We start from the raw sequence: 13,654 nt of genomic DNA on the forward strand, positions 1-13,654 counted from the left end.
TGTCTTAAGGCCCATGAACAAAGAATGAGCAAGTTCACAAATTAATCCTTGGAGCAAGCATTTCAAAGCAAAATCAATTTTGGAGGAAAGAACCAAGAAGATCAAGAGAAGGGCTCATCTCGAGGAAGAGGCATGAATGGACAAAGACGTGGAGGCCAAAATGCATTCCAAGCCCGGAACAAAGGAAAAGGATACGACAATCAGAGGAATCGTAATGGCGGTAACTCTAACTCTTCTTGCATTATTTGCAAAAAATCTAATCATGCATCCAAAGATTGCAAATTTAAATGCAAGAGATGCAAGGTTTCTAATCATTTTGACCGAGATTGCTGGTTCAATCAAGAAAAAAATAAAGCTAATTTTTCAAAAGAAAATGAAGCTGAATACTTATTCTCTTGCATGAATGCTCAACAAGAGTCAGATAACATTTGGTATCTTGGTATTTGGATAGTGGATGCAGTAATCATATGACAGGCGATCGTGAAAAGTTTGTGCAGCTGGATGATAAAGTTTCTTCACAAGTGAAGCTCGGAGATGGAAAGCTGCAGAATGTCGAAGGAAAAGGAGTTATCGCTGTCTACACAAAGGGAGGTAACAAAATATTAATTTCAGATGTCCTTTATGTTCCTGGGCTTACTCAAAACTTATTAAGCGTGGGGCAATTACTGCAAAAAGGCTATGCACTTAACTTTGATAATGATGAGTGCACCATCATTGACAAAAAGAAAAATTTTAAAGTGGCAAAAGTCAAAATGACTCCAAATAAAGTTTTTCCGTTAATAATGCCACTTAATAAAAATTTTGCCCTTAAAGAAGAAAAAATTGATGACTCATATTTGTTGCATCTAAGATATGGCCACTTAAATTACAAGGGCATGAGATTGCTAAAGGAAAAAAATATGGTGAAGGGCTACCCAATATTGATAAAGTTTGTGAGGGGTGTATATATGGGAAAATGCATAGACTCCCATTTCCAAAGTTCACTTGGAGAGCTAAAGCGCCTTTGGAATTGGTGCATTATGATATTTTTGGCCCTACCAGAACACCATCTCTTAGTGGAAAAAGATATTTTCTCCTCTTCGTTGATGACTATAGAAGGATGATGTGGCTATACATCCTTGACAAAAAATCAGAAGCTTTCTCTGTATTCCTCAAATTTCAAGCCTTGGTGGAGAGGCAAAGCGGAAGACAAATAAAGACACTTCGGACAGATCGTGGTGGCAAATTCATCTACACTCCATTCATGGACTATTGCAAGGAAAAAGGAATCAAGAGACAACTCACAATCCGAAAAACACCCCAACAAAATGGAGTGGCAGAACGGAAGAACCGGACAATTGCAGAGATGGCACAGAGCATGCTTAAAGGCAAATGGCTTCCTAACACATTCTGGGCCGAAGCTGTCAATACTGCTGTTTTCATCCTCAACCGTTCTCCCACTAAGGCAGTTCGAAACAAGACACCATATGAGGCGTGGAACAAAAAGAAGCCACAGGTAAATTTTTGATCGAAAGATTTTCAGATGCATTGCATATGCATTAGTTCCCTCAGAAAAAAGGAAAAAATTTGACCAAAAAGGGGAGAAATATATTTTCATTGGATATAGTGACGAGTCCAAGGGTTATCGTCTCTATAATCCAAACACAAATAAATTTATGATTTCCCGAGATGTGATATTTGATGAAGGTGCTGCATGGAAGTGGGATGTCAATTCCTCCCAAGAGCCAAAGTTTTTTGGGCCTGATGATGCAGTACATGAGCGAGAAACTTTGACTCAAGATCTAAGTCCAAATCAAAGCCCACGCACCAGTCCAGAGAGCTCATCATCGGATGATCTCAATCCAACAAGAAAGGTACATTCCTTACGGGATATATATGACTCGTGTGATTTTGCCTTCTTTACTTGTGAACCACATAATTTTGAGGAAGCTGCAAAAGAAGAAATTTGGCTAAAAGCAATGAATGAAGAAATTACAACTATTGAGAAGAACCACACATGGGAGCTTGTTGACTTGCCCAAAAGAACAGACGTAATTGGTGTTAAATGGGTTTACAAGACCAAGTACAAAGAAGATAGATCCATCCAAAAACACAAGGCCCGCTTAGTGGCAAAAGGCTATTCCCAACAATCTGGAATAGACTTTAATGAGACTTTTGCTCCAGCTGCAAGGATGGAGACAATACGGGCAGTCTTGGCCTTAGCCGCACAAAACGAGCTTCCCGTATATCAGCTCGATGTCAAATCTGCCTTTCTCAATGGTAAACTAGAATAAGAGGTCTATGTGGAGCAACCACAAGGCTATACAGTCAAAGGAAAAGAAGGCAAGGTGTATCAACTTCAGAAGGCCCTATACGGCTTGAAGCAAGCACCACGAGCTTGGAATAGCAATATTGACAAGTACTTCTGTCAAAGCGGATTTGAAAGAAGCCAAAGCGAACCATCCCTATATGTCAAAAAAGGAGGTACGCAAGATTTTCTCATTGTTTGCCTTTATGTTGATGATTTAATCTACACAGGCACCAATGTAGCAATGCTCGATGAATTTAAAAATGCTATGATGAAGGAATATGAGATGACGGATCTAGGCCTTATGAGATATTTTCTCGGCATTCAAGTAAAGCAGTCCAAAGGAGAGATTTTTATCTCTCAAGAAAAATATCTTGAAGACTTATTAAAGAAATTCCGCATGAGCAACTGCAAACCAGTCTCTACTCCACTCTCTTTAAATGAGAAGTTGCAATTAAATGATGGAGCAGAGAAGGTCGATGCTACGGCCTATCGAAGATTGGTTGGATCGCTAAACTATCTCACTCATACAAGGCCAGATATTGTGTATTCTGTAAATCTTATCTCGAGATTTATGCACGAGCCGAGCAAGCTACACTATGCAGCAGCCAAGCAGATCCTCCGTTATCTCCAAGGGACGAAGAAATTCGGCATCAAGTATACAAAAGAGAAAGACAACAAGCTTATTGGCTACAACAATAGTGATTGGGTTGGATCAATCGACGATCGAAAGAGCACGTTTGGCTATGTATTTTGTTTGGGATCTAAAATAATTTGTTGGAGTTCTAAGAAGCAAAGGACAATTGCACAGTCATCGACAGAAGTAGAATATATGGCAGCTATAGATGTTACTTGTGAAGCAGTATGGCTAAGAAGGATTCTTTCTGACATGGAGCATAAAGAAGAAGAACCTACAGTCATCTACTGCGATAATATGTCAGCCATAACAATGAGCAAAAATCCAGTCTTTCATGGCAGGACAAAGCACATTGAGCTCGGACATCACTTTATCATAGACTTAGTGCAGAAAGGTGAAATTTAGCTTGAGTTCGTCAACACCAAGGAGCAGCTTGCGGATATCATGACCAAATCAGTAGCATCAGAAAAATTCTCTCAATTTCAAGAGATCATGAAGATTACAAATTAAGGAGGAGTGTTAGAACAAGTAATTTGTAATCTTCTAGAATAATGTAGAATGAGTATTTAAATATCTAAGTTTAAAATAATTAGAAGTGTGTAGAAGTAATAATTACACTAGAAGATATTTGTATGGGTAAGACTAGATAATTCTAGAAGAAGCATGAAAGATGTTTTGTAATTAAGCACATGGGTTAAAACTAGAAAAATCTAGAAGTTAGGAGATCTTTGTAATGCACATGTGCTTATCTCTAGCTAGACAATTCTAGAGAATTCTAAGTTGGTGGAAGTGCTCTATAAATAAAGCCTTGTTGTACTCACTTTGTTGCAATAAAAATCTACTAAAAGCCTTTCACAACTTGTAACATCTCTCACCCATCCTTTCTTTATAAATCTCATTCTCTTGTCCAATTTACTTCAAAATCTAACCTAGCACCCCAACAAAATCAGCAAGATAACAAGAGGGGAATAACAATATAATAGATCAAAAGTTACAGCCCTGACGTACCAAAATGAATAAACTAAGAATGATTGAACCTGCTTTTTTGAACTAGAGCCTGCATCCTTCCAGTTTTGATTTCCGAGTGGAGAAGTTATTACTCTCTATTATTTTTTCCATTTTCTATAAACCTAATATCACATGAATATATTTTGTGAGAAATAAATTTACAGTACCATGTTGATTACTAAAAGCCATAAATATGCAACTCTAAGTCCATTTTATAATAAAAATCCAAATTATGCACCTTAAGAAGATTCAAATAACAAACCAACCAAAAAAAAGGGTACATAACTCATTAAAATGCCAACCTATAGATATTATGCTATCTCAAACAAGCGAAACTGAAACCAGTTATGCTATCTCAAATACTCAGGCAGTTCCATTATCCGAACCTGAAACCAGCATTTCTCATTAGTAGATATAGCCAAAGACTGAATGGGTTCAGAGTGGCCGCGAAAGGTTCTCACACAGTCTCCAGAGAGACTATCCCACACTCGCACCTTCCCATATAAACAACCAGTGGCCAAGTACTTAGATTCACCGAGCCACAATAAGCATGTAACCACATCCTTATGTTCACATGCATATGCAACGGGGCGATGAATGTTACAGATCCCAAACAACCAACTTATGATCAACGCCTCCGGTTGCAGCCAAAGGGAAGCTTTTTGCAAGCCCAACACCTTCTATAGAATCCAAGTGTGCATTTAGAGAACTAACAACCCTCCCAGTTGTTATATTGTTAAACAAGTGTTGAATCGAAAGTTATTGTTAAACATGTCAAGCCTTTAGTGTGATAAGGGTGACCTCCAACGACATGGACAGTTTTTCCAGTTCTCGGGTTCCATATTCTCAAAGTTGCATCCTTGGAAACAGTACAAATTTGTTTACCATCCATCAGAAGTGAAATCACCGCATGTCACACTGTCAGTATGACCCGAGAACATATTAAGATATGAACCTGTGTCCGCATTCCACATCCAAACAGTAGAATCATCTAAACCAGCCAAGACTAGATGTCCTCTTGGATGCCACCTGACCCACTCAATGTCCTTTCCAGAACCTTCAAGTGCACACTTGAGACTGCCAGAATTTGTGTCCCAAATTTGAACAAGTCCATCAAAGCTTCCGGATGCAAGCAATTGTCCATCAGTACTAAAGGCTAAACAAGACACAGAATCTTTATGACCTTGAAGCTCAAATGTCCAATCTCCTTGCCCCATTCTCCAAAGAAATCCTTTACCATCTCCCCCCCCCCCCCCCCCTGTTGCCACCAATGTACCATCTGTTGGACTACACGCAACTGTAAATATGTGCATGGAATCATTGGCTTCATCAATTGCCTCGCCATTGGATCCTGGTTCGTCCTCCGCATCAGAAAGATCATTGTCGTTGATAGTTTCGTCAAGGAAAACCCGTCTGTGGTCTTCACCATCGGATCCCGATTCGTCCTCTGCGTCAGAAAGATCTTCGTCGTCGAAGGTCTGGATGATTTCATTAAGGAAAACCCCTCTATGGTTGTCTTCTTCATCGGCAGGAACGTTCATCGCTGATTATGGTTTATGGTTTTGAACACGAAAGCTACGATGGAGAAAGAGATCTAAGCACATGAATAATACTACCATGTTACAAGTGCTTGTGATGCGGGAGAGTTGGGATTTAATATAAACGTACTTGTTGGTCTCAGACAGTGGTATGCCTGCATGATATGGTATTGGAATACTCTCTCTTTCTCTCTCTCTCTCTCTACACACACACATATACTCATTAACAATTGTTTTAGTACTGGTTATTCATTAAACATCTCTGATTCTCTATGTTGTTTATGTCTTTGTCGATTTTACACGGATTCCCAGTTTTGGACGAAGAACCCGTGTTGTGTCGCGGGATACTTACTAGATCCGGAGGAAAAAATGTGGACACGGTTGTTTCTGCAGATTTGATTCACCGATGAAATAGAAGAGGAAAGAGGCATACCTGGTTTCGTCACCGACGATCGTCGCTTGTGCTGCGTCAAGAAGAACGACCTGATTCTACTGCGCTTTTTTCCTCCTTTTTGACTAGGATTTTGGTTGATAGTTGAGGAGTATCTTCCTCAACGAAAATAGAGTGACACTGGACATAAATGGAGCATATAGATTGATTGTGATTAGAGTAGTTCAACTTTGCAAAGATACTGAGAATGAAAAGGTTTGTGTTGTGGAGGACTCCAACAAACTCACGATATTGATTGAGCACGTGAGGTAACAAGCAATTAAAAACGACTTACGCTATTTCAGAGAGTAAAATATTTTCACCCGTATGATCGAAAATATTTTATCTGCTGAAATTATTTACAGTCATTTCCTTAACGAAACGCCAAATGACAAAAAATAGTTAAAATATTTTACAGAAAATTATTTTACATCAAAATAAACGAAACCTTAGTCTTTCTGCTTCAGGGTTGGTCTTAGCATTTCTTTGGGGTCGGAAAGTTTGGCTTGTTGTAATGGGCTTACTTTTTTTGGACAATTAATGGGCTGGTACATTTGGGCAAACTAGCAAAGAGGCATGTGCGATGCACATAGAAGATAGCGAAGTAAATGCTACAGAGATCTCAGTAACTAATGTTTTCCTACTGTAATTAAACACGCTTCATCTACAAAAATTTGAAATTTGGGATCCTCCCAATTTAGAACAAGTTTCATATACAAGTAAGCAAATAGAGATTACAAATGCAAATACCAAAAGGGAGTCTTTGTTTATTTTGTAATTCCTATAACCAAAATCATATATTGTGCTTCGGCTAAGCCAACCTACAGCGTTATCAATACGGAGCAACCTTCATGCATCTGTTTCAATTTTCAACTGAGAAAGGGGTTGGAAATTAAAGAAAAGCAACAATTATGCACTATCTTAATAGATTTTGCCATTGAGGTTTAAGAAAAGCATTTCTTTCAGATAAATACTAGTATGATTTTCATTGCATAAAGAAACCATATCCCAATCCCAAGAATTCCCTCCCTAGCCACCTTTTGCCCGACACCATTACCATTTCACAAATGAATCTACAAGACTAGATCAGACAACCGTGCATATCATACCAATATGTCCAAATTGACCAAGCTATTGAGCTTCATTTTGTTATATGTTTTTTTTTCCTAAAATTAATTGGAAATGAATAACTGATACCGTAGCATCTCCATAGCTTAATCTCAAAGTCAGTGATGTTTTCGCAATGGTTTGTAGAAAGGTTGAAGTTTGAAACACCTTTTTTTTTTTTTTTTTGTATCATTGACTTAATTTTCTCACTTTTGAGTTAGTAGTTTATTTTTATGGGAATTGTTGTCTTCTAAAGACCCGCTTTGTTTTCAACTATTTCTTCCATTTCTGATTGTTAGTATACTTAGGAACCTGTGCTTTTGTCAACAGCAGTGCATACCATAAAGCTAGAACTGACAACTTTTAGCACCAAAACACAGGCAATTTGTTCAAACCACACTTTGGACCTGAGGGAAATGAGTGGCAAAAACCCTAGTTCTGATTGTAGTTGTGGTTTGGGAGGTGCTCATGTCTTTCCCATAGAGAGGTTTCACGCCACAAAGTACTCCCAAAGTGTGACATCCATAGCATAATTGGTTTTGGAATAAAAGAAAAATTGAAATTTTCGGTTTGGCCTGGGTCACTTGACTTTTCACCCCAAGCCCAACCAAACCAAACCAGAGTGACAAGGGAGATTTTTCAAACCCAACACTACTATGCCCACCGCACGGGGATGCAGTGGCAGTCCACCGCACACGCTAGTGGGGCCCACTCCGGGTATCACAAAAATGCAAAAAAATAGCTCTACATTTTAAAATTGAACAAATGCCGGACTAAGGGGAAAATATATTGTAACATAAACATGGATTACACATACCTACAGACTTTTCACTTGATACCAGTGACTTCAGATGGATTCCATTCATCATAAATGGACCAACTGTGACCTCTTGACCATTAATCTGAGGCCTTCGAGAAGCTATAGTTAATGTTTATACCATTATAAACTGGATGAAGATTTGAGACTACGAATCTAAACCGGTAAAGCCTAACTTACAGTGGATTCAGACTTGGAGTTCAAGATTACACTCAAAACCTCAAGAAGTATATATATACAATCATAAAGACAGGTTTCAAAATATCTAGCTTGTATTCCTCACCAATGAACTTTTTTTGAGGCATTGTAAGTAAGAATATCCTTTCAACACTCTGAAACAACAAAATTAAATTCAAGCCAAAATATCCAATAGGCCATTGAAGTCTGATAAATCAAATTTATGAATCCTTAATTCACACGGTCAGGGTCTTTTTCAAAGTCCAATTGTTCTTTTTTAAAGTCCAACAAATACTATAATCTCTTATACTCTAATTATTTGCTTACATCTTCCTATCATGTTATAGGGCCCTTCCACTTCATAAGTTTGCAAACAGGACAACTTTTTCAGGGACAGACGCTTCAATTAATGATGGATAACTCCATCTATCCGTAACAATACTTTTACTATAGCATCCCAACTTTCTCTGTTATTGTTAAATTGTTTCGAAGGCACATTTAATTTGTCAAACTATTTGTGTGCGAAATTATGGTCTACAGAGTTGTCGACATTGGTGGGCGGTGTCTTTCGAAGGGGGAAAGGGGAAAGTGTTTGCAATCAAAAGGCAGGGAGGAAAGTTGAATACATGCCTTCAAAGAACTCAAAGGCACATTTGTCATTGTGGGCGAAAATATGGTCTACAGAGTTGTTGACATTGGTGGCCGGAGTCTTTGGAATGGGGAAAAAGGAGAGTGTTTGCAATCAAATGCAAGGAGAAAAGTTGAATACAGACTAGGGCTTTCAAGATATTTTGACAAACCCTCGGAAGGACATAGCTCCAAGTATCATATGTGACAAGTAGCCTAACCATTGCCTACATATGATCAAAGAGATTAACACGATACATAAAAGTACCCCAAGCACAAGCTTAAACTCGAAAAATGAAGATTGAAGAGAGAAGAACAAGTAATACTCTTGGTTACGGGATGTTAATCTTCCCACAACCTAACCTTGATACACTACTTACACATATTGAAAGGAGGCATGAAATGAACAAGGGTAAACATAAGGCAAATACTAAACATTGATTAAACTTGAAATAAAAATGAGATCCTTGAAGAGGAAAGAATTCCTTACAACTTTAATGAAGGAGAAATGCTTCGAATCCAAACGGGTCGGACCTAAAAACCCTCCTCAAAACATGAATGAGGAGAGAGGTGGGAGCTAAAGCTTTTAACGGAGGTAGCGAGAGAAAGTGTAGGTATTGAATGCCCTAGAATTGGGCTTAAGTTGGTATATATACCCCATTTACAGAATAATTACAAAAATGCAACAAAAAAAATTCACGAGTAGACACCAAATATCGATACCCCTAAAAGAGGTATCGATACCTCCTGCTCCCCTGGACAGCTTGCTTCCTGGTATCAATACCCAGTTTTGGGGTATCGATACCCCATGCTTCTCTGGCTAGTTTTTGGTTATTTTCTTGCTTCTTTCGATCGTTGAGGACCCCGAACCTTCCTTACATGCTTTGATTGCTTCGTTTAAGGTTTGGGGAAGGATTCCCAATGTGCCGCACGAACTCGAATGCTTCTGGATTCTTCTAGGGATTATTGGGAGCCTTGGAAACAACCTTTTCGCTCCGATTATCTACTTTTCAACAAAAACAAAACTTGTGCAAACAAGTATAAAACGCTTGCGAGTGCAGTAAAACGGGATAGATAAGCCTCATTATTTACACTATTTAGGGCTTATCAGCGGGGGTGATCGTTAGTTTCGTAATTCATTTTAAATGTATTCAAAATGAGTTATGCCGTGCCTTCGGCACGGGCAAACCCTAGTCAACTGATAAGGACTAAGGAGTTGGTGGCATGGTGCCATTGTTTATTTCATGGTTGAAGTAAATCCTAATCACATACACATATCTATTTCTATTTGTTATAATTTTCTTACTGTTTTCGTTTTTTGGAATCAACGGTCTGTTTAATGTTTACTATTTTTTATGTTGAAAAGGAGGGCTAGATTGTTGGCAACTTGGCATAGTATTTTGAACTTGATAGACTTTGAATTCTATAATGTTGGAGTTTGAACCTTTGTATTTTGAACCTGTTTTTTATGCAGTTTTCTTCATTCTGCTGGTGCTGGTTTCTGCATTGTGCTGGCTCTATATTTTGCTGGTGATGCTCACAAGAAGTGTGGTCATTGACTCATTATACTGCTGACTGAGGTGTCCGATAATGCTTGTCTTAATTAGGAGTGTTTCTTTTTCTTTGGAGTATTCTGTTATGGCAAATCCGTTGAGTATGATTGGTACTTGTAATTCTCTGTATCTGTAGTTTGAGACTTTGAGTATGATTGGTAACTTGGTTGTTGGTACTTGTAATTTATTTGAGTATGCCTATCCCTGTTAACTGTTAGTGTTTTCTTTTGAATTGGTGGTTGAAAAAAAAAACAGGTGGAAGAGTTTTAAGGCTAAAAATATGGATGGTAGTTGATACTCGTACTTTGTAGTTGGTACTTGTAATTCTTCGTATGCCTGGTTGTGTTTTCTTTTGAATTGGTGCTTGGAAAAAAAACAGGTGGAAGAGTACTTGTAATTGTTTGAGCATGTCTGTCGTATGTTATTTTCTTTTCAATTGGTGTTTTAAAAAAAATACGTAGAAGAGTTTTAAGGCTGAAAATATGGGGGGAAGAGTTTTATCATTTGGCAACAGGTGGAAGAATGGCCCAAATATGAGTGATTGACTTAAGGCAGAAAATGGCCCAAATATAGGTGAAATTGTTAAGGCTGAAAATGACCCAAATATGGGTGGAAAACAAGTGAAAATGACCCAAATATATGGGTAAAAAAATGGCCCAAACATGGCCTGTAGTCCACTGTTAGGTTTAAAAAATTGCCCAAATGGCCCAACTAATGCCCATTTTGAGCGGAATGAAATCCCTGACTCGACCGAACTCACCCCGAACCGAACCGAACTGAAATCAAATACGGTCGGGATTGGTCCTGAAAAAATATACCTTGACTCGACTCGGTCTTCCAAAATTTCACCCCTAACCTTTATGATTATTGAGAGGGCATTTTCGAACATGAATCATGTAAAAAATGTGTAACGCAAACAAATTAGTGAATAATTGATGAGCAATGACATGATTGCATACTTATTAGTAGATAATTTTGAAGGCATTCACAATAAACTATCATGCACAACTTTCAAAACACGAAAACTAGTCATGCTCTTCCGTCAAATCTTACATAATTTGTTTTAGTTTTATTCATTAATATGCAATTTTATTAGTATTTTCACCAAAAAAAAGTTCTTATTGCCATAATATTGTTACCTACGAAAATTTATCTTTGTGTTTGTGTTTCGTAGTGCCCTCACTTATTCGTACTTCTGGCTACGCCATTGCCGATGGGGTACCGAGTGGGCTTCTGAAAAATCAGTTTTATTCGATATGTGTAGATGCTCAAACTAATCTTCCATTTTTTTCATTCAAATTACAGGATTATAAAATCTGAATGAAAAGATGAAAGATTGGATCGAGCGCCTACACATATCGGATTGAGCTAATTTTTCACGAGGCCTACTCAATTTTTTTTAATATTAAATGGCTCGAATCATACGTGCGGAACCCAGAATGAGCCCCAGTGCCCGTCGGTACCTCATTGCTATGGGTTTGATCGGTCCCTTTATCATTTTGCCACTGCTAATAGTGACCACAACTTTTTAAAATTGAACATATGTTTTAAGAGACAAACTTATTTACAGCGGGGTGAATCAGTACAGTTCAAGAGTGTTTTCGACGGTCCGGATTTTAAATAAAAAATTTCGGAGAAGAGTTTCCAAAACACTTTTCGACAATCCGGATTCATAAACTTATTTACGAAACCCTCCGTAAATAAGTTTTTCTCATGTTTTAAAACCTAGCCATTCTTCATGTCAAGGAACTATCAAAATCGAAGATGCAAATATTTGACGAATAACAGCCATGGAATGGAAGTCAATAGAATCGAGAAGAAGATCGAACAGCCAGCCAAAAATAATTTAAATTTGATCAATTAAGACGGCTGATAACTGCTTTTAAGATGTGATGATTGTGATGCATGGGAGTATCTGTGGAATTTCACAACTATCTTTTGACGAATCTGAATTGTTACACGTACATAGAAAATGCCTTAATACATAATATTAAAATTTGGCAGTTGTACGAGTTGTAGCAGTTTTGTGCTCCATGCCTCCCCTCGATGTAACCAAATGGGTCCGAAAATTTGTTTTATAAAAGTTTGTTTCTTATGGGAGTATCGAGTTTTATAAAAGTTTGTTTTGCCGATAAAAAAAAAGACATAATATTAAAATTAAAAAAGTGGTGACCAAATGGGTCCGTCCACTTTGAGGACATTCGTACGTGTTGCTAAAATGGGGTGATGACTTTCTAAGAGTCTTGGTCGTGGCGGCTAGATTTCACCCCCACCATATGACAAGTGACAACCTTGTGCACCCGTGTGCGCTCTCCCCCCCCCTCTCTCTCTCTCTCTCTCTCTGCATGTTCGATCAACGAGAAAAAAAAAATTACATTGGCGTTTTTTCAGCACAATATATCGAATGGGCACAATGATAATTGTTAAAAAAGATAATTTGATTTTCTTTTTCAGTTCTGTGTTCGATGCATACCAACATTGTTCTCATCATATGCACTAAAAAACATAGGTGTGGTGGAGAATTAGTTTGGACACTGCCGGTCATAGATTTTTTTAATTTCCTCCATATTCATCCAGACCCCTCCCCTCCCCCTCCCCAAGTCTCTCTCTAGAAAATTAACATCGGGAGTGAGTTTGGAAGGTTTTGAATGCAAAATACATTTGTATGGAATATGTATTGATTGATTGATGTTAAGAGATGTGTTGTAAAAGAGAATAAATTCTACCCGGCTCTTGAGTTTTTTTTTCAATCGATAAAAAGAAGAGATCATTTACATCATATATGAAGTACAAAATATAAATTCGGGACACTACATCAAATATTGTGAAAGTTCACGAGATAACCAAGTCCAACCAATACAAGAAATAAACTCATTTATAAACAAACAAAGAAAGAAAAAATCCCTCTAAAATAAGAACACCCGGACGTAAGTGGGTAGATTCGAACTCCTAATCTTTTTAGTGAGATGCAAGAGTACTGGCCAACTTAACTAGCCCTAGTTGGTTACATCCGGCTCGGTTGAAAAACCCCAATTTCTTCCCCACCAATCAATACTTGCAAACTCAGCAATTGCCTCTTAAAGGCTTTGGAAAAACACGTTTACCAACAGAGACCATTAAACTAAAATTAACTTGGATTTGTTTTTTAAACTCCAATTAATACGTTCCCACCATTAGGTTATTCTATTGAACGAGAGAACTAGCTAGCTCTGATGCATCAAAGGAGTTCTCTCCCCTTAAAATCGCAATTAATGAGAAAGTCTTACCTGGACAAGAAATATGTTATGGTGAAGAAGTTCTAATAATCATCCTATCTTTAAATTAAATGAAGAAAGTATTTTGTTGACAATATACCAATTCTGTTTGGTTAAATTATTTGGTCTGACTTATTTTGCCTATATATTATTTTTTAGGTAGATGAGGGACTATATTATGTTGACGATATCAACTGTTTGGGCTTAATTTCGTTTCTC

General features: G+C 37.8%; 1 protein-coding gene and 1 pseudogene across 1 annotated transcript; one reads left to right on the forward strand and one right to left on the reverse strand.

Annotated features, from left to right (window-relative positions):
• The first annotated feature begins 1,513 nt into the window (after positions 1–1,513).
• On the forward strand, positions 1,514–2,273 carry LOC131303818 (uncharacterized mitochondrial protein AtMg00820-like). The gene has a single exon (XM_058330845.1). The coding sequence runs from the start codon at positions 1,656–1,658 to the stop codon at positions 2,271–2,273; it is 618 nt and encodes a 205-aa protein (XP_058186828.1). The 5' UTR covers positions 1,514–1,655.
• A 1,790-nt stretch (positions 2,274–4,063) lies between these two features.
• The window catches only part of LOC131303817 (uncharacterized), a 38,912-nt pseudogene continuing 29,321 nt past the window's right edge, over positions 4,064–13,654 (reverse strand).

This window comes from Rhododendron vialii, chromosome 10a (genome assembly GCF_030253575.1).
Source record: "Rhododendron vialii isolate Sample 1 chromosome 10a, ASM3025357v1".
NCBI lineage: Eukaryota > Viridiplantae > Streptophyta > Magnoliopsida > Ericales > Ericaceae > Rhododendron > Rhododendron vialii.